This window comes from Desmodus rotundus, chromosome 5 (genome assembly GCF_022682495.2).
Source record: "Desmodus rotundus isolate HL8 chromosome 5, HLdesRot8A.1, whole genome shotgun sequence".
NCBI lineage: Eukaryota > Metazoa > Chordata > Mammalia > Chiroptera > Phyllostomidae > Desmodus > Desmodus rotundus.
In genome coordinates, this window is record NC_071391.1 from 119,559,008 (window position 1) to 119,582,311 (window position 23,304).

General features: G+C 38.6%; 1 protein-coding gene and 1 pseudogene across 2 annotated transcripts in view; one reads left to right on the plus strand and one right to left on the minus strand.

The window, feature by feature from the left end:
• SOS1 (SOS Ras/Rac guanine nucleotide exchange factor 1) overlaps nucleotides 1-23,304 on the minus strand; it is a 112,644-nt gene that overhangs the window by 75,956 nt on the left and 13,384 nt on the right. For both annotated transcript variants that reach the window (XM_024552904.3, XM_024552903.3), the window contains exons 2-3: nucleotides 6,081-6,206; nucleotides 300-431 (exon numbers count right to left, since the gene is read on the minus strand). In XM_024552904.3, coding sequence (XP_024408672.1) covers nucleotides 300-431; nucleotides 6,081-6,206 — 258 coding nt within the window. The remainder of the gene's footprint in view (nucleotides 1-299; nucleotides 432-6,080; nucleotides 6,207-23,304) is intronic.
• Nucleotides 13,214-13,797, plus strand: LOC112297999 (peptidyl-prolyl cis-trans isomerase H pseudogene; annotated as a pseudogene).

A 23,304-nucleotide genomic window follows, 5' to 3' on the forward strand; every position in this document is an offset into this window, starting at 1 on the left:
AAATATATTATTCTACAATGGGCAGGGGGGAGTGGGGAGGGGACAGTGAGGAGAGGGGATTACAGGAACTACTATAAAGGACACATGGACAAAATCAAGGGGGAGGGTGGAGGTGGGGGAGGGAGGGGGGTTCAGCTGGGGTGGGGTGGAGGGATGGGGAGAAAAGGCACACAACTGTAATTGAATAACAATAAAAAATTAAAATTAAAAAAATAAATAAAATATATCATTCTTAGTGTTTTTAAATTATGGGTTTTATTTTGCTTTTAAAAGGCAAAAAGTCGGTATTTCAGCTTTACCTTTAGTAAAGGATGGATTTTTTCTACTGGGAGAGATAAAGGGTTTCTTCGTTTCCTCTTTTCAATGGCCGACTGGGCATCAGCTATTGCCCACTTATCGATTGGATGAGGGAAACTTTTTTGAACACGTTCCTTGGAAAATAGGAAAATAACAACTAAGCAACAAATAAATTGAATAGTGCTCTTCACTTAAAATTTACTTCTAAAATCCAAGAATACCAAAAGTGTTTTCACATGTGGCATAACTTATACTACAGACTTACTTAAGCTATGAGAAAATGGTAACTGTCAGTGTATTAGTTTCTTAATTAGGCAATTAAGAGACTAAACATTCCTTGTATTATCTAACATGCTGAATTTCAACTTTGCTGTGATAAAGCTAATGACAAGAATGAGTAGAAGCCATTTTAAACATTATTTATATAAAAATTCAAAAATCAAGACCTAAGCTCAAGAAGTATATACCAATCCAATTCTCATTCATTGTCCTTACTTTCAACATCAATTACAAGCTCATGGAGCATTTTGTACTCAAAACCTCTAAGAATTCTTTTCATTTTCTTTCTTTTTTTATTTTTATGTTCTGCTTTTAGAGAGATAGTGGAAGGGAGAGAGGGAGGGACAGAGGAGAGAGGGAGGGAGAGAGAGAGAGAGAGAGGGAGAGAGAGGGCGGAGAGAAAGGGAATGAGAGAGAGAGGGGGAGAGAGGGGGAGAGAGGGGGAGAGAGGGGGAGAGAGGGGGAGAGAGGGGGAGAGAGGGGGAGAGAGGGGGAGAGAGGGGGAGAGAGGGAGAGAGAGGTTGATTGATCTGTTGTTCCATTTATTTTTATGCATTCATTGGCTGCTTCTCGTATGTGCCCTGACTGGAGATCAAACCGAAAACCTTGGTTTATTGGGACAACGCTCTAACCAACTGAGCTGCCTGTGTGGGGCTACAAACTCTTTCCTATATCCATCGTGCAAAGGTACTTGACTTTAAAACTATTTACAATCATAGAAATCAAGGGTTTACACTGGTAACAGCAATTTTACTACACTGTAGTTCATCATTAGAGTTTGAATTCTCCATGGGCCATTAATTTTTAATAAAATACTTAATTTCCAGTACTTATTTAGTTATAATTCCCATCGAAAGTGAAATAACTCATGTTAATGTAAAAGCTGAATCTCCCTACTTTAATAAATAAACTAATGTGATTTACTTCAAACAAAAGGTACTCTCATCCCCCCTCACAAGTTTTTAAAAATCACCTTTCAGGATACTATAATTAAAACCAGTAGAGGTCGCTATTACATAATTTTAACACATGGATTTTGAATTAGTATTTAGTGGTACTACAAGGTAAAATTAAACATCACTCCTGATTATAAATCTAAATACAAACTTTTGTCAGTTGTTATTAAAATGGATATAAAAAATAGATTTCCATGTAATACAAGGTGGGAGGACAGGCTGACTCTAGGACAGGTTAAAAATAAATTAAAAAATTAAGAATAGTTTACCCCTTTCAATTTCAATAAACTTCCTCACCATCTGTACTCAAGGCTAAATCAGCTGTCAAATATAAGAGGTTATCATTTTTATTCTAATAGAATTAGAGATGTGTTGAAAGAAATTGCTGTAGTTAAAAATGAAGTTTACAAACTTTTCTGAATGCCTAGTTGAAGAGCTTGTTGCCAGGATATTATACCCTCATATAATAAAGACAACATAAAGATCCAAAATACTGGAGGAGCTTGGCTTGTGAAAAAGGAGAAAAGAAAGGGAAGGGGAAACAAAATTAGGAATGACAAAAGAGAACACAAGAAAGAAGAAATAATAATGATGAAGAACACATTTAAATTTACTTATCAATGTATTACTGGAATCAAATTATTCAACTATATACTTAGATAACACCGAAGTTCAGAATGCATGGGAAAAAACTGGTAATGTCAAAAAAGGTGCCTTGAATGTGGAAAGGCCAAGTTGAAAGAATTATTTTATCTCTTGTAGTGACAAATTTAATTATAATTTAAAACAAAATAAAACTTTTTATAATTACTTTATATATATTTTTTTAAAGTAAAGAAGCCCAAGGAGGAATGCTCAATGAAAGATTCATGAATTGGAATTCTATTACTCTACTCAAAATTAATAATTTTGTTTGAAATGAGAAACTCCGTCTTGATTAATATCTAGTGGCTTTGAGAAAATAAGACACAGAACTAGGTTTGAGATGCAGTTGTCTCTCTCCCTCCCTCTCTTTATATAAAAAAAAAGATTTTATTTATTTATTTTTAGAGAGAGGGGAAGGAAAGGAGAAAAGAGAGGGGGAGAGAGAAACACCGATTTGTCATTAGTTGCCTCTCACACGCCCCCAAGTGGAAACCTGGCCTGCAACTCAGGCATGTGCCCTGATTGGAATCGAACCTGCAACCTTTCAGTTCACAGGTTGGTGCTCAGTCCACTAAGCCACACCAGCCATGATTCACTCTCTCTTTTTTAATCCTCAGGACATGTTTATTAATTTTAGAGAGAGAGAAAGAGGGAAGGGGGAGAAGAAGGGAGGGAGAGGGAGAGAGAGAGAGAGAGAGAGAGAGAGAGAAAGAAACACTGATGTGAGAGAGAAACAGTGCCTCCCATATGTGCCCCAACTGGGAATCAAACCCACAGCCTAGGAAGGTGCTCTGACCAGGGATCAAACCCACAATCTTTCTGGTGTATGGGATAATGCTTCAGCCAACTAAGCCACCCAGCCAGGGCTCAGCTGTCCCTTATTAGCAGAACCTTGTCTTTTGCTTTACTTAATAAAGGGGTCTAAATAGGCAATCTTAGAGATCAATTCCAACACAAATATTCTAGAACCTATGAAAACTCCTGCACGTGGACTTCCATGCAAGTATTCAGACCACAGGTACTTTTGAAGTCTTATTAATATAAATACTTAGAATGAGTGGGAGATATTTTTTCTAGAAAGAAAGTATGGAGAAACTGCTTGGGAAATCTAAATGTTAATGGAAAACATTAAAAAATTACAAGGATTCTTTAGGATGCAAAGAAAAAAGTTAAGGAGAAAAATGAATGGAAAAGGGAAGCAAACTTTAAAAATTTTAGGATATGACTCATGGGGGAAAAAGTCTAAGATAAGAAGTCCAAGAAAGCCTTAGTTAAATGAAAAGAAAAATGAATCAATGCCCTAAGAAATGGAAGTTGGTTAAATACAGGACACAGAGGCTAACCAGGGAAACAGAAAAGACATTACAAATGGAAACCAGTCTAGTCAACCAGTCTAGTCAACCAGAACATGTACAATTATGAAAGAATAAGACTCAAGAAATTATATAAAGAAAATTAACTACCTACATATTGATTAAATCTGTGCAAGTGAGAGACTGGGACTCATTAGTTATTTTTGAGAATCCATGACCTCTCTCAACACGAGGAAATTTTAAATGACCGTACTTTGCCATGTATAATGCACACCAATGTTTTTGTGTGAATTATACACTGGATTATTATGCCCATTATTATACACGTGGCATGTTTTCATTATACCCATGTATACCGTGCATCCTTATTTTTCCCTCAAAAATTTGGACAAAAAAAGAGTGCATTATGCACAGCAAAATATGGTAGTTTCTGGATTAATTAAAAGGAGGAAACTAGATAAGTATAAGTATAGTACAACATATCTAGAAAGAGCTCTTTGAGTATGCAGTGTTACCAAACTAGCTAATTCCTGGGGTGTACCAACATGGAAATGGTAAGCAAGACCTGTGATTCCATTTTAGTACAGCAGGCATAGGGAAAGATGCTGCATTTTACAAACACGGTGGGAGAACCCAGCTAGAACCCAAAAGAGCAAATGGAATTGTTAATGAGGAGAGTCAGGTAACCAGTTCTTTTTAAGATCTACTCTGAAGCCCAATGTAATTAGTGGCTAAAGGAAATGATAAATAAAAGATATTTCACCTTATACAAAGGGAAAATAGGTTAACAAAGTATTAAATCTACTTTAAATTACTTAAGTAATCAAAGGACATTACTGTTCCATAGTACACAATCTTTCTACACCCACAATGTCTGCAATTCACTGTTCCTTATTATCTCTTTGCTCAAATGAAATCTGGAGCTCCCCTAAAGACTTCTTAGAGTAGGAAGCGCCCTTGTCTCAAAACTGACATGAAGGTGAATTTAGCACTTTTCCACTCTGCAAGCTGCTTCTGGAACATCACTCTTTTCACTCTCCTATGAAATCATGCATCATCCTGTGTGACTTTATTGTCTACGCTAAGGATACATAAAATACTGTCGCCTTTAAATTCATAACCTCTAGCCCAGCCATCACCACCTAGCAACATCCCTCTTTGTAACGATGTTACCAAAGAAATCTTAAATTCCAACAACTGTCTCTGATCTATTCTTCTATGTGTCTCACTCAGGTATTCTAGTGTTATCAGTTCTCTGACCCCACTGGGAAATCCAATACCCTGTTCCCTCCCTATTTTTCCAATCTGCTTGCTCTCTCCTACCTGGCAGAATAGGTTAGTGGCATGTATGACCTCAAAGCTTAGACTTTCTGGGTTAGAGACCTGGTTTCACTATTTATTAGCTGTGACCTTGGTCAATGGATATGCCTCAACCTTCAGGGGAACAGAGCAGGGCCTGGGGTGGAAAAACTTCTCTCCAGTCACTGTGTGCCTTAAAATCATTATGATAGTCTATGTGGGTTATGGCCTGAAAAGGACTATAGAGCACTGCTGTTACCAATTTCCACATTCCTCTGCCCTACTGTTCTTTCATTGTACGTCCATGGTGAAATATCATTCAATCCTACTATTGTGTGTGTGCGCGCACCCACACTTGAGTACTGCAAAAGAAATGTCACAGAAACCCAAACATTTGTAGCACTATACATTTGAGGTCATTAAAGTCAAATGATCCTTCATCACTGCCATAAAACTACTTTTATTTTTCCAGCTCTATCTCCCACTTTCAGGACTGCAAACCTTATCTCTTCTCCTCTCAAACTTTTGACTCCTTCAGAACTCAATTTAGATGCCTCTGCTTCTGAGAGGGTAACCCTAAGCCCCAAAGTCCATGTTATTAGTCCATGTTGTTGCCCCCTTTAAAAGTTGCCACATCCCACTTACTCGTAGTATATCACATTATGTTATCGCCCATTTACCTGTCTATATGTCCACTAAACTATTACCCCTAAAGAGCCAGGGACCACATCATCTTTGAAAGAGATTATAGAACTTCCTTCCTCCCTTGGGGTCCACTCACTATCAGAAATATAGGTAATACCTGAAGATCAAGAAATTAACTGAGATGTTCTTGAAAGAACTGGTGGCTTTACAAAACAAAAGAAACACCTAAACATATTCTATTCTCTAAAGATATGGAGATTACATATATATACAATTCTAATACAATATAATTTATAAATTATATAATGTGTATTTATATACATGACATATACATTATATAATATATAACATATAATTCTATATAATGTATTTTATATATATATAATTCTAGCATCAAGAAGTAGTGTTTAGAAGCTAACAAAAATTCACTTTAGATTAAAAACAAAACATAGAATGGTCTGACAGCTATAACACAAGCAAGCTATCAGACACTCAATACAAAGTTAAAATGAATCCAGTTTTCAATTTTTAAATATATAAAGATATATATGAACCGAAGATCAAGCGCTTTCCTCTTTATTGACATTACCAGAAGCACACAGATTAGACGTATATATAAAATAAATGCAAGACAAATTTATCATACCTCTACATCTGAAACACTTCGGGGCTGAGCTTGGCATAGCATATTTAATAACTGCAAAATTAATTCTTCAACATACTGAAGCGCATCATCACTGGACTCAAGAGTAGGATGAACTTGCCCCTGGACCTATAAACAAAGAGCAAAGTAATTATAATGCAGGTTTGTTTCATCTAATTAAATGAAACAAATAATTTTTTAAAACGTGGGTTTGTATTCAAGAACACGGTATGCTTTACAAATACAAATTTCAATGTTATGACCCAGAAGTCAGGAATTCTCAACTTTTTTCTCAGCCACATTCACCACACATGCTTATTAACATGTTCTTGGAGATTCAGGTACCTAATTGCATAATTTTGATGTTTTTTTTTCTTAAATCATAGTTACCCTGAGTGTGGGAATATAGAAAGGGAGGGAGAGGCTGAGCTGGGCATAAAAGATGTAGCTTATGTAGCTTTTGCCAAGAACCAGTGGTAGATGGAAACACTGCTTGGGCAAAACTGAACCCCCGTGGCCCTCTATCCCTCACTTTATGTTTCCTACTAAATGATAAAATCCAAGAAGGATATGTCCTATCCTACTCACCAGTGTAAGCCCAGTATCTAGCACTGTGCAGGGCACGTAATACAAGCTTGGTAAATGTTTGCTGAACACTAAGTCGCCCTACACCAAAGCACACAGAATGGGTACTTCTGATAATCAGTGACTATGCTTTAGGGAGATAATATGGTTGGCAGTCACTCACTCTTAAATACACAATAATCTTTCCCTTCATTTTTTCTGACCATTTCTTTGGAGGCACCTCAGGCCACTGGCCTCTGTAAAACTTACATTTTAATAACCAGCATGAGGAACCAAGATGGCGGCGCAGGTAAACACACTGCGCCTCCTCGCACAACCAGAACTGACAGAAAATCGAACGGCAAGAAAGTCCAACACCAAGGAAATAAAAAATAAACATTCATCCAGACCGGCAGGAGGGGCGGAGACGAACTCGCGTGGCCGTGGCGGGACCGAGACTGGCGGAGTGTGGGACCAAAGGGGCAGGCAGTCCGAGCACTAGCAGACCCTGCGGCCCCACATTTGCACAGATAAACCCAGAGGGCCGGACTCAGAGTGGCGGAGAGCGGGTCAGGCAGAGAGGTGGGTAGCCCCCCGGGGCCCCATATTCGCGCATAGATAAACCAGGATAAACCAGGACGAATGGCGGGGATCGAAGCAGACCGTGCAACCCAGGGCTCCAGCGCGGGGGAAATAAAGCCTCAAACCTCTGATTGAAAGCGCCCGTGGGTGTTGGGGCGGCAGCAGGAGAGACTCCCAGCCTCACAGCAGGGGTCGTTGGAGAGACGCACAGGGGCCTATGGCGTGCACAAGCCCACCCACTCGGGAACCACCACCAGAGGGGCCCAGTTTGATTGTGGGTAGCAGAGTGAAAGACTGAAATCTGGTGGAGAGGGGAGCAGGCGCCATCGCTCCCTCTCAGCCCCTCCCCCACGTAAAGCATCACCTCGCAGCCACCAGCGTTACCCCGCCCCGGTGAACACCTAAGGCTCCGCCCCTTAAAGTAACAGACCTGCCAAGACCAAAAAAAAAAAAAAAAAGGCCCAACTGACAGAACACTTCAAAGCTCCAGAAAAAATACAACTAAGCGAGGAAGAGATAGCCAACCTATCGGATGCACAGTTCAAAACACTGGTTATCAAGATGCTCACAGAATTGGGTGAATCTGTTCGAAAAGTAGATGAAAAAATGAAGCCTATGCTAAGAGAAACAAAGGAAAATGTACAGGGAACCAATAGTGATGCGAAGGAAACTGGGACTCAAATCAACGGTGTGGACCAGAAGGAAGAAAGAAACATCCAACCAGAAAAGAATGAAGAAACAAGAATTCAGAAAAATGAGGAGAGGCTTAGGAACCTCCAGGACATCTTGAAATGTTCCAACATCCGAATTATAGGGGTGCCAGAAGGAGAAGAGGAAGAACAAAAAATTGAAAACTTATTTGAACAAATAATGAAGGAGAACTTCCCCAGTCTGGCAAAGGAAATAGACTTCCAGGAAGTCCAGGAAGCTCAGAGAGTCCCAAAGAAGCTGGACCCAAGGAGGAACACACCAAGGCACATCATCATTACATTACCCAAGATGAAACAGAAGGAGAGAATCTTAGAAGCAGCAAGAGAAAAGGACACAGTTACCTACAAAGGAATTCCCATAAGACTGTCAGCTGATTTCTCCAAAGAGACCTTACAGGCAAGAAGGGGCTGGAAAGAAGTATTCCAAGTCATGAAAGGCAAGGACCTACATCCAAGATTACTGTATCCAGCAAAGCTGTCATTTAGAATGGAAGGGAAGATAAAGTGCTTCTCAGATAAGGTCAAGTTAAAGAAGTTCATCATCACCAAGCCCTTATTATATGAAATGTTAAAGGGAGTTACCTAAGAAAAAGAAGATAAAAAATATGAACAGTAAAAATGACAGCAAACTCACAGTTATTAACGATTACACCTAAAACAAAAGAAAGAGCAAACTAGGCAAACAACTAGAACAGGAACAGAACCATAGAGATGGAGATCCCATGGAGGGTTGTCAATAGGGGATTGGGAGGGGGAGAGGGGGGGAAAGGTACAGAGAATAAGTAGCATAGATGATAGGTGGAAAATAGACAGGGGGAGGGTAAGAATAGTGTAGGAAATGTAGAAGCCAAAGAACTTATAAGTATGACCCATGGACATGAACTATAGGGGGGGATGTGGGGGGGGGCAGGATGGAGTGGAGTGAGGGGGGGAAATGGGACAACTGTAATAGCATAATCAATAAATATATTTAAAAAAATAACCAGCATGATATTCTTTACTTGCATCCCTGTGGGTCAACATTTTCCCTCCTTTTATAAAAAATGACTGAAAGTCAGTTCCAGGAGACAAAAAATATGTTTCAAAATATGCTCGTCTGTCTCTCTAAAGGGAGGTAGAACACTCACAGGGTGGAAGTGCACAGTACTCACCAGCCAAGGACACTTAGTACGGTCTGTCCTACTACACCTCATTAGCTGAAAGGGAGTGTCAGCCTCCGTGTATGTGTATGAGGAAATTTTTATAAACAGTGTACCATATAATGAATTTTTTTAATCCTCCCCCAAGGTTTTGTTTCTTGCTTTTAGAGAGAGAGGAAGGGAGGAAGGGAGAGAGGTAGAGAGAGAGAGAGTAAGAACAGTATTGATCAGTTACCTCCTGCATGCACCTCAAACTGGGGTCAAACCCACAACCTGGGTATGTTTCCTGACCAGGATCAAGCCCACAACCTTTTGGTTATGGGACAACACTCCAACTAACTGAGCCACATCAGCCAGGGCAACTTTTAAGTCTTATTATTTAAGAAAAACATTTTGTAAGGCTATCAGTGCCACGGGTAGTGATCCCTCTGATAGATATCATTCCAAACATTCATGAGTCATGGAGACAGGTAAAAATATCAACATTTACAGGACTTTAGAAGAAGTTGATTCTAATCATCATGGGTCACTTTGAGAGGTTCAAGACTTGAGCGAGGAAGTAACTACAGATGTGGCAGAAATAGCAAGAGAACTAGAATTAGAAGTGGAGCCTAAAGATGGGACTGAACTGCTGCGATCTCATGATAAAACCTTAATGGATGAGGAGTTGCTTCTTATGGATGAGCAAAGAAAGCAGTTCTTGAGATGGAACCTACTCCTGGTGAAGATGCAGTGAAGACTGTCCAATGACAACAAAGGATTTAGAATATTACAATAAACTTAGTCCATAAAGCGGCGGCAGGGTTTAACAGAATTGACTCCAATTCTGAAAGTTATACTGGGGTAAAATGCTAACAAATAGCATCACATGCTATGGAGAAATCATTCATGAAAGAGTCAATCAATACAGCAAACTTCACTGTTGTCTTATTTTAAGAAATTGCCACAGGCAGCTCAACTTTCAGTAACTGCCATCCTTATTAGTCAGCAACCATCTACACGGAGACAAGACCATCCATCAGCAAAAAGATTACAATTCACTGAAGGCTCAGGTGATATAATGTAGCATTTTTTAGCAATGGAGTATTTTTGTTAAGGTATATACATTGATATTTTAGATACAATGTATTGCACAGTTAATAAACCACAGTATAGTATAAAAATAACTTTTATGTGCACTAGAAAACCAAAAAATTCCTGTGACTCACTTTATTGTGACATTCGCTTTATTGTTGTGGCCTTGAACTAAATCCACAATATCTCTGAGGTCTGTCTGTACAGAGATGAATTAAAAATAGTCCCTGCTCACATGGACCTAACACTCTGCTCTGATATGTAAAATCAAATGAACTGTATATAACCACAGTGGTGAAATGCAAAGGTTTAAAAACACTAACACACACTTGATAGTGTTTATAATTCAGGCACATACAATTCAAATAAGTCTGACACCATGAATGACATAAAATTTTAGAAATTCAAATTCAAATAGTTTTATTCATTGATGGGTATTAGTAGCCAAATAAAATCTATTAGGTAAATAATGCATGATGCCAACTGTTCTTCTGTGTTTCTGGATATTAACCTTTCTCATATCTTAAATCTGTCAAATTAGGATCAAAAGGTTCATTTAGACAAGAAACTAATAAATTATTTTACTTCCTTGAAAACAAAAGCAATACTTAAAAACATCTGACTGAAAAAAAGAGCAATGGTAAGTGTTTAAAGACAAGCATAGCACCAACTCCTGAAATACACAGACTTTGCTTTTCATCTTTCAAGGAAAATACTGTTAAAAGATTTCTTTAATGAACAGACAGAAGTAGTATTACACTTCCCATACAGATAGAATAAAAAATGCTTTCTCTTCTATGACAGTGTTACAGCTAAAGTGTTCCATTCCACCTAAGTGGTGCCCAAAGATATTTAATAGACCAAATAATCCAAATTATTCAAGATTATACAGAATAGCCCTGGCCAGGTAGCTTGGTTTGTTGAAATGACATCCTGTACACCAAAAAGTTGCGGGTTTGATCCCTGGTTGGGGCGCGTACGGGAGGCAAAGGATCAATGTTTCTTTCTCTCTCTCTCCCCCTCCAAAATCAATAAAAGCATATCTCCAGGTGAGGATTATTTTTTTAAAAAGGTTATACGCAATAAGTTACCCTGCCAAATTTTCTGACAGCCTTCTGAAGCCATCTACAGCTTACCTTCACTGAAGGGCGAGTGGGTGGATGCGGGTGCGGTGTGCGCATGCGCAATTAAAACAAGCACTTAGCATTGGGTCTAAACTAGATGTGAGTTTTCCCTTATTAACATTTTTCAGAAATATTATATTTTATACTTACATTTATTGACATAGAAAACATCTACTTTAAATACAATTACTTCAATTAACTTAAGTAAAACAAATGCAAAAATTTCACTTAAGAATTAATGATGTCCATGAATCAGAGTTCCATATGGTCATGACAGTAATTCTTTTAAGATACAATAATCATATTCAACTAAAGATGTTACCCTTTGAATTTCAAACCTTCCCTAAGGACTGTCTGCTTCTATTTTGCCAGTTCATTTTGTCTCTAGTAATTTCTAACAGATTTAGAAGCAACTTTGTTGGCAATTATTGCCAGATTTTATGGAATCTGAAAAAGCAAACGGATTAGGTCTAAATCAATTCCTAGCTGTTTGATATACGAGTCCTGTAAGTGCATTCAGGAATCCCTTGGGTAAACTGCCAGAAGACACTATGTTGAATTCTGATGAATCTTTAATAGCCCTGTCTCGCTAACGGCTCTCTAAAGAATTAAAAAGGCTTCTAGATTATATTTTGTCATATCTTGAGCCCAGATCTGCTACTTTTATTTATAAATATAACAGGAGAATTTGAAATAAAACTGGTATTCTCAAAACCTTTACAATGGTAAGTAATTTTCTCAGTGTTATGATTGTTTAGTCAATGTTCAATGTTTTAGTTGCTTATTTCTCCTCATTCTGTGGTTTATTTTAGTTCACAGGCTGGCACTCAATCCACTGAGCCACACCAGCCAGGGTTGAGGTTTATTTTAAAATCAAAGCAGAAATCCCTTTTAAGAAAAAAAAAACCCATTTAAAGACAAAAATAAAACAAGTTAGAGAACTTAAATATTCTCCATAAATAAAATGGACTAAAATATTTTCTTGCTTCCTCAGGCCTATTAATTACCTTTAGGTCCATGTATATAACAATTTCTCCCCAACCCCCACACCCAAGGTCTTATTTGCTGGGGTGACAAAACTGAATGAGGACATGGCATCTGCCCTTAAAGATTTCAGCTCACAGAGGAGCTAGACATGTAAACAATGACTTCACACAATGGGATGAGGCTAAAATGAAGTTAACATTTAAGGCACAGTGATGACAAAAAAAACAAAAAAGAGTAACCCTTGCTGACGGTGTGTGAGGAGTATCAGAAGCTTTCACAAGTAAAACATACTTGAACTGGGGTGTAAAGGATAAATAAGGTGCAACAGGCAGCAGAGAAGGAAGCAGAGTTTTTACTAACAGAGCTAGCGTATAAAAAAGACATGGAAGCTAAGCCACAGTGATGTGCTGGGGAAACTACAGGAGTTGTACTGAAGAATACCTGTAGGGAAGGCTAAGACTGGAAAGGGCGGGCTTACAAGTTATGCTAAGGAGTTGAAGAGTGATCAGGAAAGCACGAAATGTTGAAAAGTTTTAAACACATAATCTGATCTGTACACTGAAGAATCTGCTACAAGGATGGTTTGCTATGAACCATTCATATTAAAACCTTGACTGATATTTATTTAATCCAAGTAAGTCCCGTTTCTTATACTTACCAATGGCAGAGGGGAATAAGAACATGAAAAGATGGGGGGAAAATTCCCTTCCACTGGGACTCATTCAATAAATATTTATTGAAGGTCTGTTGTGTACAGAGATCCAACAGTAAACCAGATATACCAAGTCCTGGCTCTCACTGAGCTTATATTTTAATGAAAAGAGGGCTCCGGCCACTGACTTTATTTTTAAAAAGAGAATCTTATTTTTTGAACCTCAATCCACTGAAATGAGACACAAATATTAGGTACAAGGGAGGAACCCCAGGTTCCCAACTTCTGCTTCTAGGCTGGAGCCATGGCGGTGGCAAACTCAAGCCCTGTCAACCTGTGGTGTCCTTTGATGTCAGCATTGGTGGCCAGGAAGTTTGCCGCATGAAGATGGAGCTCTTTGCAGACACTGTGCCTAAGACTGGCCAAGAACTTTAGTTCTGTACTGGAGAATTCAGGAAACATGGGGTTCTGATAGGATACAAAGGGAGCACTTTCCACAGGGTCAGGAAGGATTCCATGATTCAGGGTGGAGATTTTGTTAACAGAGATGGTACTGGACTCGCCAGTATTTATTGGGGGCCATCTGCAGATGAAAATCTTAAATGTAGGCACTCAGCTCCAGGCCTGCTTTCCATGGCAAACAGTGGTCCCAGTACAAATAGCTACCAGTTCTTCATCTCCTGCTCTAAGAGTAACTGGCTGCACAGGAAGCACGTAGTATTTGGAAAAACCACTGAAGGACTTCTAGTGATGAGGAAGATTGAGAATGTTCCCACAGGACTCAACAATAAGCAGAAGCTGCCTGTGGTAAGCTCCCAGTGTGGGGAGATGTGGCCACGTCTCTGCCACCATAGGCCCGCCCTCGCTCCAGGTGACTCTCTTAAGTAAAATAATCTGGACTGACGCCTGTTTGCTGCTGCTCTGTTTGATCACAAGACCTTGGAAGTACCACAGATTCAGAACCCAAGATTATCCTTGCTTTTCAACTGTAAATAATTTTTTTTTGTTTCATGGGGGAAAAAATAAAAGGGAAACTACAGATGTAACTAAAGTACATGCAGTCATCCTATAGCTAAGCTTTTCTATGAACTAAAAACACTCTACTTACACACAATTAGTGAACGTCTTATGTAAACACATCACTGGTAGTAAATCCAGAAATATTATTTTCCCCCCCGTGGAGCCAGATATATACCCTATCTACACTTTATTATAACTCCCATGTCATCCGCTCATTCCAATCCTTGCCTGCTACCTTGCACCCTTTTCCTGAAGACATAGCCCCTAACCACACTAGGATAATTCAAAGAAAGAAGAGTTCTGTTCATGGAGTACTTATAAAATGAATGAATGAGTCACACGGCTAAGTTCCATATAACACTAGCTATATCACTGAGTTAAACATGCTTTGTAGGGTGGGTTGAGAATCTAATCATTGTTTATAATACCACCTCTCTACGAGAGGGCATTTTAAATCCCAACTAATTCACAAACCAACTTTTGAAACTCAATTCATTATTAATTGGAAATTGGCAACATACCTAGGTAATCATTGAAGTTTTACCTCTTAAAATAACTTTTACAATCTCTTTGAATCTTTTTTCCCCTCTGTGATTTCTCATTTTTATTCTTTCTTTGAATCTTGACATTTAAAAATTTCCCAATATAAACATATGAAAAGATCCTCAGATTTAACAGAACTATGAGAAAGGCAAATTAAATGATCAATAAGATATTTTATCCCTATTAGACTAGCAAAAATTAAAATAATCAATAACACCTACTGTTGACAACGATGCTAGGAAAAGGTTATTCTATTATACTGCTAATGGAAATGGTAACTCATAACAGACTTTTTAAAAAATCTTCCCCTAAGGGTATGTTTATTGACTTTTCAGAGAGCGAGAGATAAAGTAGGGGAGGGAAGAAAACGGGGGGGGGAGAAACATCCATGTGAAAAACATCCATCTGCTGTCTCTGGTACACGCCCTGGCGGGTGATCAAACTTACAACCTAGGTATGTGCCCTGACCAGGGATTGAACCCACAAACTTTTGATGTACTGGACAATGCTCCAACCAACTGAGCCACCTGTCCAGGGAACTGATAACAGACTTTTTAAAAAGTAATCCAGCAATCACTATTAAAATTAAAAATAGTTACACCTTATGGCCTAGCAGACACATTCTTGGAAATTATCCCATAGAAATAAAAGGATATACATATCAATATTTTATTGCACCACTGTTCATAGTGGCAAAAATAAAAAACTAGAAATAATGTAACTGGCCATCAGTAAGGGAATGTCTGAATAAATGATGGGATATTTTTATTATGGAGTGAATTGTAGTCCCTCAAATTTCATGTTGAAGTCCTAATTCCCGATACTTCAGAATGTGATTATATTTGGAGACAGTGTCATTAAAGAGGTAATTAAGTTAAAATGAGGTCTTTAGTAGGCTTTTAAGAGGAAATCTGGAACACATATACACAGAAGGAAGACCATGTGGAGACACAGGGAGAAGATGGCCATCTACGAGACAAGGAGAGAGGCCTCAGAGGAAATCAGCCCTGCCAACACCTTGTTCTTGGACTTCTAGCCTCTGTAATTGTAATAAATAAATTTCTGTTGTTTAAGCTTCCCAGTGTGTGGTTCTTTGTTATGGCAGCCCTGGCAAACACAACTTTGTAGCCATTAAAAATAATAAATTTGAGCTATGCCATTTGATAAATTTCCACAACGTATTCTTGAGTAAGATAGAAAAAAACTGAAGTACAGGGAACGATCAAAACACATACATGTGTTTGTTTATAATGTATCACAGACATATACATTTGTACATCAACATGACAACATGGAGAGAAGTATGAATATAACCTAGATTATTAACAAGGGTTAGAAAGTCCTGGCAGGGGAGGGGTGTGGATAGAAAAGAAATGGGGAAGAACTAACCAACCATCCCTTCCCCATCCCCCTAGAAAGCCTAAAAATAACTGTGTAATATTTATACACTTCGGTAACATTTTATATACCTGTGTATATATAAAATAACATTTAATTAAATTTTTTCCATTTCATTTCATTTTCATTTAAATGTTTCATGATTGCTTTTTTTGCTATGTGTACATTAACCATGGGAAAGACAATATTTTCAAAGTCCTTTCCCACAGAAAATAACTACACACATCAAATTACAAATATGTATCAAGTGCCAAGTTCATATCGTCTTTCACTTGTTTTGCTCTAAAAAACAATACATATGACCTTCCCAAACAAATTTTTATTACTTTCTGTGATAACAGAGTTCCCACCAATAAAACAAAGAACTGGCTCAAGAAAAAAAAACACCTCCATTTTTTTAGTTCTTCTTCAAGCATTTTCTTAATCTTCATACTCAAGGGACTTCCAAATGTGGCAGAAGTCCTTTATCATTGATACCCCAACACAGGTAGGGGTGCTTTATAAAATTCCCATTCCCCCCGCCCCCTGTGCTCTTATCCATCTTATTTTCAGCTTCAATCCCATTCTAAGAGGTATTTTTAAGGCTGGAGTAGAAATCATTATTCGTATGTGTCCACTGTCTATTCTTCGGCAGTTTTCCAAAAAGTTCCAAAAGGTGGCAGTTTGTGACTTCGGTGTCTTTCTAGTAAGGTTCACCGCTTAATTGCTTATAACCTCTAAGCATTAGATTAGAAAGTCTAGTGAACCAAAGGTACAAAAGTTCAAATTCAAGCTTCTCCAAATAGATCAGGTTCCCTGATGTGTGGTCACTAACAGTAAATTGATTTACTGAATGAACTAAACAGATTCCTCCATTATTTATACTTTTATTTCTAGAAGGTAAAATGGTCAATGTCACCTGTGAATTCCACTTACAAATGTTATCTATCTCCATACTTCCTGAGGAAAAGACGCTACATGCCAAATATGACACATGCACACATGCGTGTGTCCGACAGACACTGTGCTAGATACTAGGAACAGAAGAAAGACAGAGTCCCTGCCCCATCAGACAGTTGGAAGTACGGCAGGGGAACAAGACATTAATCACAGGAATAACTACATAATGAGGAGCAGAGTAATAAAGAGGTTAAATGTGATCTAAATTGTCTAAATTCAAATCTCCGTACTTTTAATTACCAGGGTGTAACCCTGAGAAAATTAATTAATCCTTCTGATAATATTATGTACTAGTACACAGTCAATGGTCACTTAATGTTAGCTGTAGCTATGCTGCTGTTCTTATTAGAGGATGCAGTGACGTTATAAAAGGGGGCCCAAGTTACCTAGTAGTTCTGGAAAGGAGACTAAAGCAGAAACCTGATGGGTGGGGATACCTCAGGTGAAAAGTGGGTTGGTAAAACGAGAGGAATAATATCTAGGTAAAGGGAACAGCATACACAGACATGGAGAGGATAAAACAAGAAGGTTGGGTAGGGCCCAGATCATTGGCCAGATGCACGAGAGGCAGATATGTTTACTAAGATGAGAAAAACTGTAAGAAGAACAGATTTTTTAGTAAGCAGGAAGGGGAACAAGGAGGTCTGACTTTAGTTCTTGCCTTCATTATGCTTGATATATCTTTGAGACATGAAATTAGCAAACAATGAGTTTAATATATGGGTAAACACATCTGTATTTCCTATTTTTAATAATTTGTATCATAGAATGACTCTCATCAAAATAGCAAGAAGTGATTAGATATTAAGTCAGTGTAAAATAAAAATGTCACAAGAAACCAAAAAAAAATCCCCCCCCTGCCTAGACTTCCATACTATGTAGCAGAAATTAGACATTTTAATGCTTTCAATGCCCTTACCCCACCAATTCCATGGTGGTAAACCATATGGCAACAAGGGGTACAGGTGCACACAGGAGTGTTTAGAAGTGACTGTCCCATATATTTTTCTACTATTCTAGAACATGGGTAGATGTCCCTGGGTGGGGAAAAGTTGTCTACTGACTCCTGGGCTTGACTGTGCCATACATTCTTTAAAGGGAAGCTCTAAAACAGGGGTGTCAAACTCATTTTCACCAGGGGCCACATCAGCCCTGCAATTGCCCTCAAAGGGCCAAGTGCAATTTCAACCCCTTACCAGTTAAGGAGTACATTTATACAGTCCTAAAATTATTTTGGCCCTTTGAAGGCAACCATGAGGCTGATGTGGCCCCCACGAGTTTGACACCCCTGCTCTAAAAGAATAGTCACATTTATGAAAAGCATACTAGGCACCAATGGTTAAGTACAGAGAACCTTTTAATGCAAGAGAAGAAAATAATGCCACAGAATGATGGATGTGCTTCACATTTCCTGATAACTGGCATTAATTAGTATTTATTAAGTATCACATGTTATTTTATAAAAGTACTTCCTTCTATAGAATGAATGTATCTTAGTTTTTCTTTTTATCCTCACCCAAGGACACGCTCACTGACTTTAGAAAGAGGGAAAATGAGGGGGAGGAGAGAGGGAGAGAGCAAGAGACAGAGAGAGACATTGATATGACAGAGAAACACTGATTAGTTGATTCTTGCACACACCCAACTGGGGTCCAAACCCTCAACCTAGGGAGGGCCCTGACCCGGAATCAAATCTGCGTGTGACCTTTTGGTTTACTAGATGATGCTCCAACCAACTGAGCCACATGGGCCAGGACACTGTATCATAATTTTGTAAATATCAAATACTGGTAACACGGCAAGAACAGTAGAGCTGTCAAATTATAAAGTCTTGCCTGTAAAATAAAGTATTAAGTCTTATGATTTATTTAATAACCTCACCTTTTTCAGTTATAAAACAATTAAATCCATGGGATCTCTATAATAACTTAAACAAGACCTGTTATTTTCTCGGTGAGTACCAACGGAGTAAATAATAAGGAGCTGTAATCAGAAGACCTGTCTTGGAGGTCTGACTTGCCTTGTATGATCTCAGTTAGGCAAGTCATTAAATCTTCTAAATCTTAAGATTCTCACCCAGAAATGGCAGTATCATTCACCCATCTGCACAGAACATTGTGACAATCAAGTGAAATCATATACCTAATAGGACTTTAAATGGTAGAATGCTGAACAACTATGAGTAGTCGTTATTCACATTACTGCATGCGGTGAGACACAACTTCTCACAGCTGAGCATAAGAAAACATGAAGACTCTAAGTACTTGGGCTTATCACTCTGATAAATTTCTCTTTGAAGACAGACCACAAAACCCAGTTTACCCTACTTTGCATTATGTAATCCCATATATCAGTGGCTCTTAACCTAAACTAAGCATAACAATTAACTGAAAAGCTTTTATTTTTTAAAAATTTTGCCACTGAGCCCCATCCCTAGATACTCAGATTAGGTATATCTCAGGTGGATCCAAGAAACATGATTCTTTTATAAAATTATGGTAAAATACACAGAATTTACCATTTAACCATTGCATACAATTTAGTGGCACTAAGTACAACATTCGCATTGTTGTACAACATCACCACTACCCATCGCCAGAACTTTTCACCATCCCAGACTGAAATTCTCTATGCATTAAACAGTAACTCCCAATTTCCACCTCTCCCCAACCGCTGGTAACTACTGTTCTACTGCTTTCAGTCCCTATGGATTTGACTGTTCTAGTTACTTCATACAAGTAGAATGATAGAACATTTGTCCTTTGGTGTCTGGCTTCTTTCTCTTAGCAAAATGTTTTCAAGGTTCATCCATGTTGCAGCATATATTGGATTTCATTCCTTTTTTATTGTTGATACTATTACAGTTGTCCCCCATTTTCCCTCATTTTAAAAAAAGACCCTGATAATTCTTTATAATCTTTTAGAAAAAGAAATACTCTTTTTAGATCAGTTTTTAAATATATTTTATTGATTATGCTATTATAGTTGTCCCAGTTTTTTCCTCTTTGGCCCTCTACCCGGTACCCCCATTCTCTCCAGCAGTGCCCCCCTTAGTTCATGTCCATGGGTCATGCATAAAAGTCCTTTGGCTACTCCATTTCCTATACTTATTCTTTTTTTTTTTTTTAATTGTTATTCAATTACAGTTGTATGCCTTTTCTCCCCATCCCTCCACCCCACCCCAGGTGAACCCACCTCCCTCCCCCCTCTCCACCCTCCCCCTTGGTTTTGTCCATGTGTCCTTTATAGTAGTTCCTGTAATCCCCTCTACCCACTGTCCCCGCCCCCACCCCCCACCCCCGCCCTGGCTATTGTTAGATTGTTCTTAACTTCCTATACTTATTCTTAACACCCCCCTGTCTATTTTGTACCTACCAATTGTGCTTCTTAATCCCTGTACCTTTTCTCCCATTCTCCCCCCTTCCCCTTCCAGCTGATAATCTTCCAAGTGATCTCCATGTCTATGATTCTGTTCCTGTAGCGGCTGTTTGCTTAGTTTTTTGCTTTTTGTTTTTTTTAGATTCAGTTGTTGGTAAGTCCCTTTAACAGTTCATGTTAATAATGGCTTGGTGACGATGAACTCCTTTCACTTTGCCTTGCATGGGAAGCACTTTATCTGCCCTTCCATTCTCAATGACAGTTTTGCTGGATAGAGGAATCTAGGTTGTAGGTCCTTGCATTTCCTCACTTTGAATACTTCTTGCCAGTCCCTACTAGCCTGCAGTTTCTTTTGAGAAATCAGCTGACATTCTTATGGGAACTCCTTTGTCAGTAACTCTCTGCTTTTCTCTTACTGCTTTTAAGATTGATTCTCTTTATAGGCTGGACTGTAGATTCAAGTTGCGTGCCCGCGCTTGACTCAGGCAGCTTGCGGGGCAGCAGATCCGCCCTGGGGCCCTGAGGCTGATTCCAGCTGTTTGCCTGCGCCAGACTCCCACCGCTAGCCCAGCAACTGAGTCGCGCCACTCGCCTGGAGGCTGACTGGCGACGCTCGCCCTGCGGCTGATTCCGGCTGCTCACGGCACCACTAGCCCCAGACTGATTTGAGCTGCTTGCCCGAACTTGACTCCCGCTGCTCCTGCAGAGGCTGAGTGGCGCAGGGGGCGCCGAGAGGCTGACTGGTGCTGCTTGTCCGGCCATAGGCTCTGGCCATGGTAGGCTTGAAAAGAGCAAGGAGGAGGCACACTGCATAGACTTCGGCGCAACTGGTGAATTAAAGGCACAGGCCTGGCACAGATGAACAGTGGGGGCATGGAAGCTTATGCAGGACCTGGGCTGGAGGCTGGGCAATTGAGTATTGTGGCCCCCATCCTTGCAAAACCACAGGAAGGGAGAAAAGCAAAGCCTATCCCCCCTCTTCCTGTAGCATCCAGGAAGACCAGCAGAACTAGCTCAACACGTTGAAAGTCATCAAGAGGCTTATTTTTTTCTTTCCTCTCTCTTTTTTTTTCTTTCCCCAAGTGAGACAATAAGATGTGGAGTTATGAAAGGTACAGAGACATCCCAAGGGGGAGCACAAGGCTAACCTCCAAAACTGAGAAACTGAGACAAATTTCACTTTGCTATCCCATAGAACTGGCATTTTATTGTTTATTTGTATTATTATTATTTTCTTTTTACTTCTTTTAGTTTACTAGTATGTTTTTATTTCTCTTCTTTCTGTTTCATTTTCTTCATTTTATTTATCTGTTTAATTGCATTGTTTGACTGGTTTTCCTTATTTTCTCTTTATTGTATTTCAATTTTCCTTCTTTCACTTCACTTGTGTTCCAATAACACATTACTCTTGATCGTGTACCCAGAAGGTCACTTCACAATAGTCAAGGGAAGAATCCATCAAGAAGACATAAACATTGTAAATATATATATGCACCCAACATAGGAGCACCCAAATATATAAGGAAAATCTTGGAGGCCTTCAAGAAAGATATTGACAGCAACACAATTATAGTAGAGGATTTCAACACCCCACTGTCAAAAATGTATAGATCTTCCAAACAAAATACCAACAAATATATTGTAGCACTGAACAATGTCCTAGATCAAATGGACTTAACTGATATATAGAGAGAGCTTTTCATCCCAAAGAAGCAAAATACACATTCTTTTCAAATGCACATGGAACATTTTCAAAGATAGACCACATGATGGGACACAAAACAAGCCTCAACAAATTCAAGAAAATTGAAACCATATCAAGCATTTTCTCTGACCACAATGGACTGAAACTAGAAACCAACCTCAAGGAAAAAACTCAAAAACACTCAAACTCATGGAGATTGAATACCATGCTATTAATCAATGAATGGGTCAAGAACGAGATCCAAAAAGGCATTGCCAAAATCACCTAGATTTTCTCCTATGTTATCTTCTAGGAATTTTGAATTTTACATTTTGATCTGTGATTCCTTTTGATAAGGGGGTCAGGTTTGTGTCTCGATAATTTCTTTTTTATATGTGGATGCCCAGTTGTTGCAGCATTGTTTACTGATGGAACTCTCTATGCTCCATTGTATTGTCATTGCTCCTTTATCAAAAAGCACTTGACTATATTTATGTAGGCCTATTCTGTTCCACTGGTCTTGTCTATTCTTTCACTAATACCACACTGTTCTGATTAGTGCAGGTTTACAGTAACTCTTAAAAACAGGAAGTGTTAGTCCTCCAACTTTATTCTTCTCCTTCGTGATTATGTTGCATATTCTGGGTCTTTTGCCTCTCCATGTAAATTTTCAATTCACTTTGTCAATTTCCACAAAATAACTTGCTGGGGTTTTGATTGAGATCGCGCTGAATGTATAAATTAAGTTGCAAAGACCCAATACCTTGACAGTATTGAGTCTTCCTGTCTATTAACATGGAATATCTCTTCATTTATTTGGTTCTTTGATTTCTTTCATCACAGTTTTATAGTTTTCTTCATGTAGATCTTACATATATTTTGTTAGGTTTATACCTAAGTATTACGATTTGGGCATACTAATATAAATGGTATTGTTTATAATTTCAAATTCCCCTTGTTCATTGCTGATACATAAGAAAGTGATTGACTTTTGTATTTTATCTTTATATCTTGCAACCTTGCTATAATTTCTTACCAGACCTAGGACTTTATTGATCCATTCTTTCTAATTTTCTACATAAGACAATCACATCATCTGCAGACAATGTCAGTTTTATTTCTTCTCTCCTAATATTGTTTCTTTTCTTTTCTTGTTTTACTGCATTACCTAGAGCTTCCAACATAATGTTGAAAGGCAGTGGTAAGAGGGAATATGCTTACCATGTTCCTAATCTTGTGGGAGTGCTTTGACTTTCTTACCTTTAAGTATAATGGTAGCTGAGGATTTTTTGTACATAATCTTTATCAAGTTGAGAAGTTTTCCTCTATTCCTAGTTTACTGAGCTTTTATCATGAATGCAGGTTGGATTTTATCAAATACTTTTTTTGCATTTATTAATATGACCATGTGATTCTTCTTTCACCTGTTGATG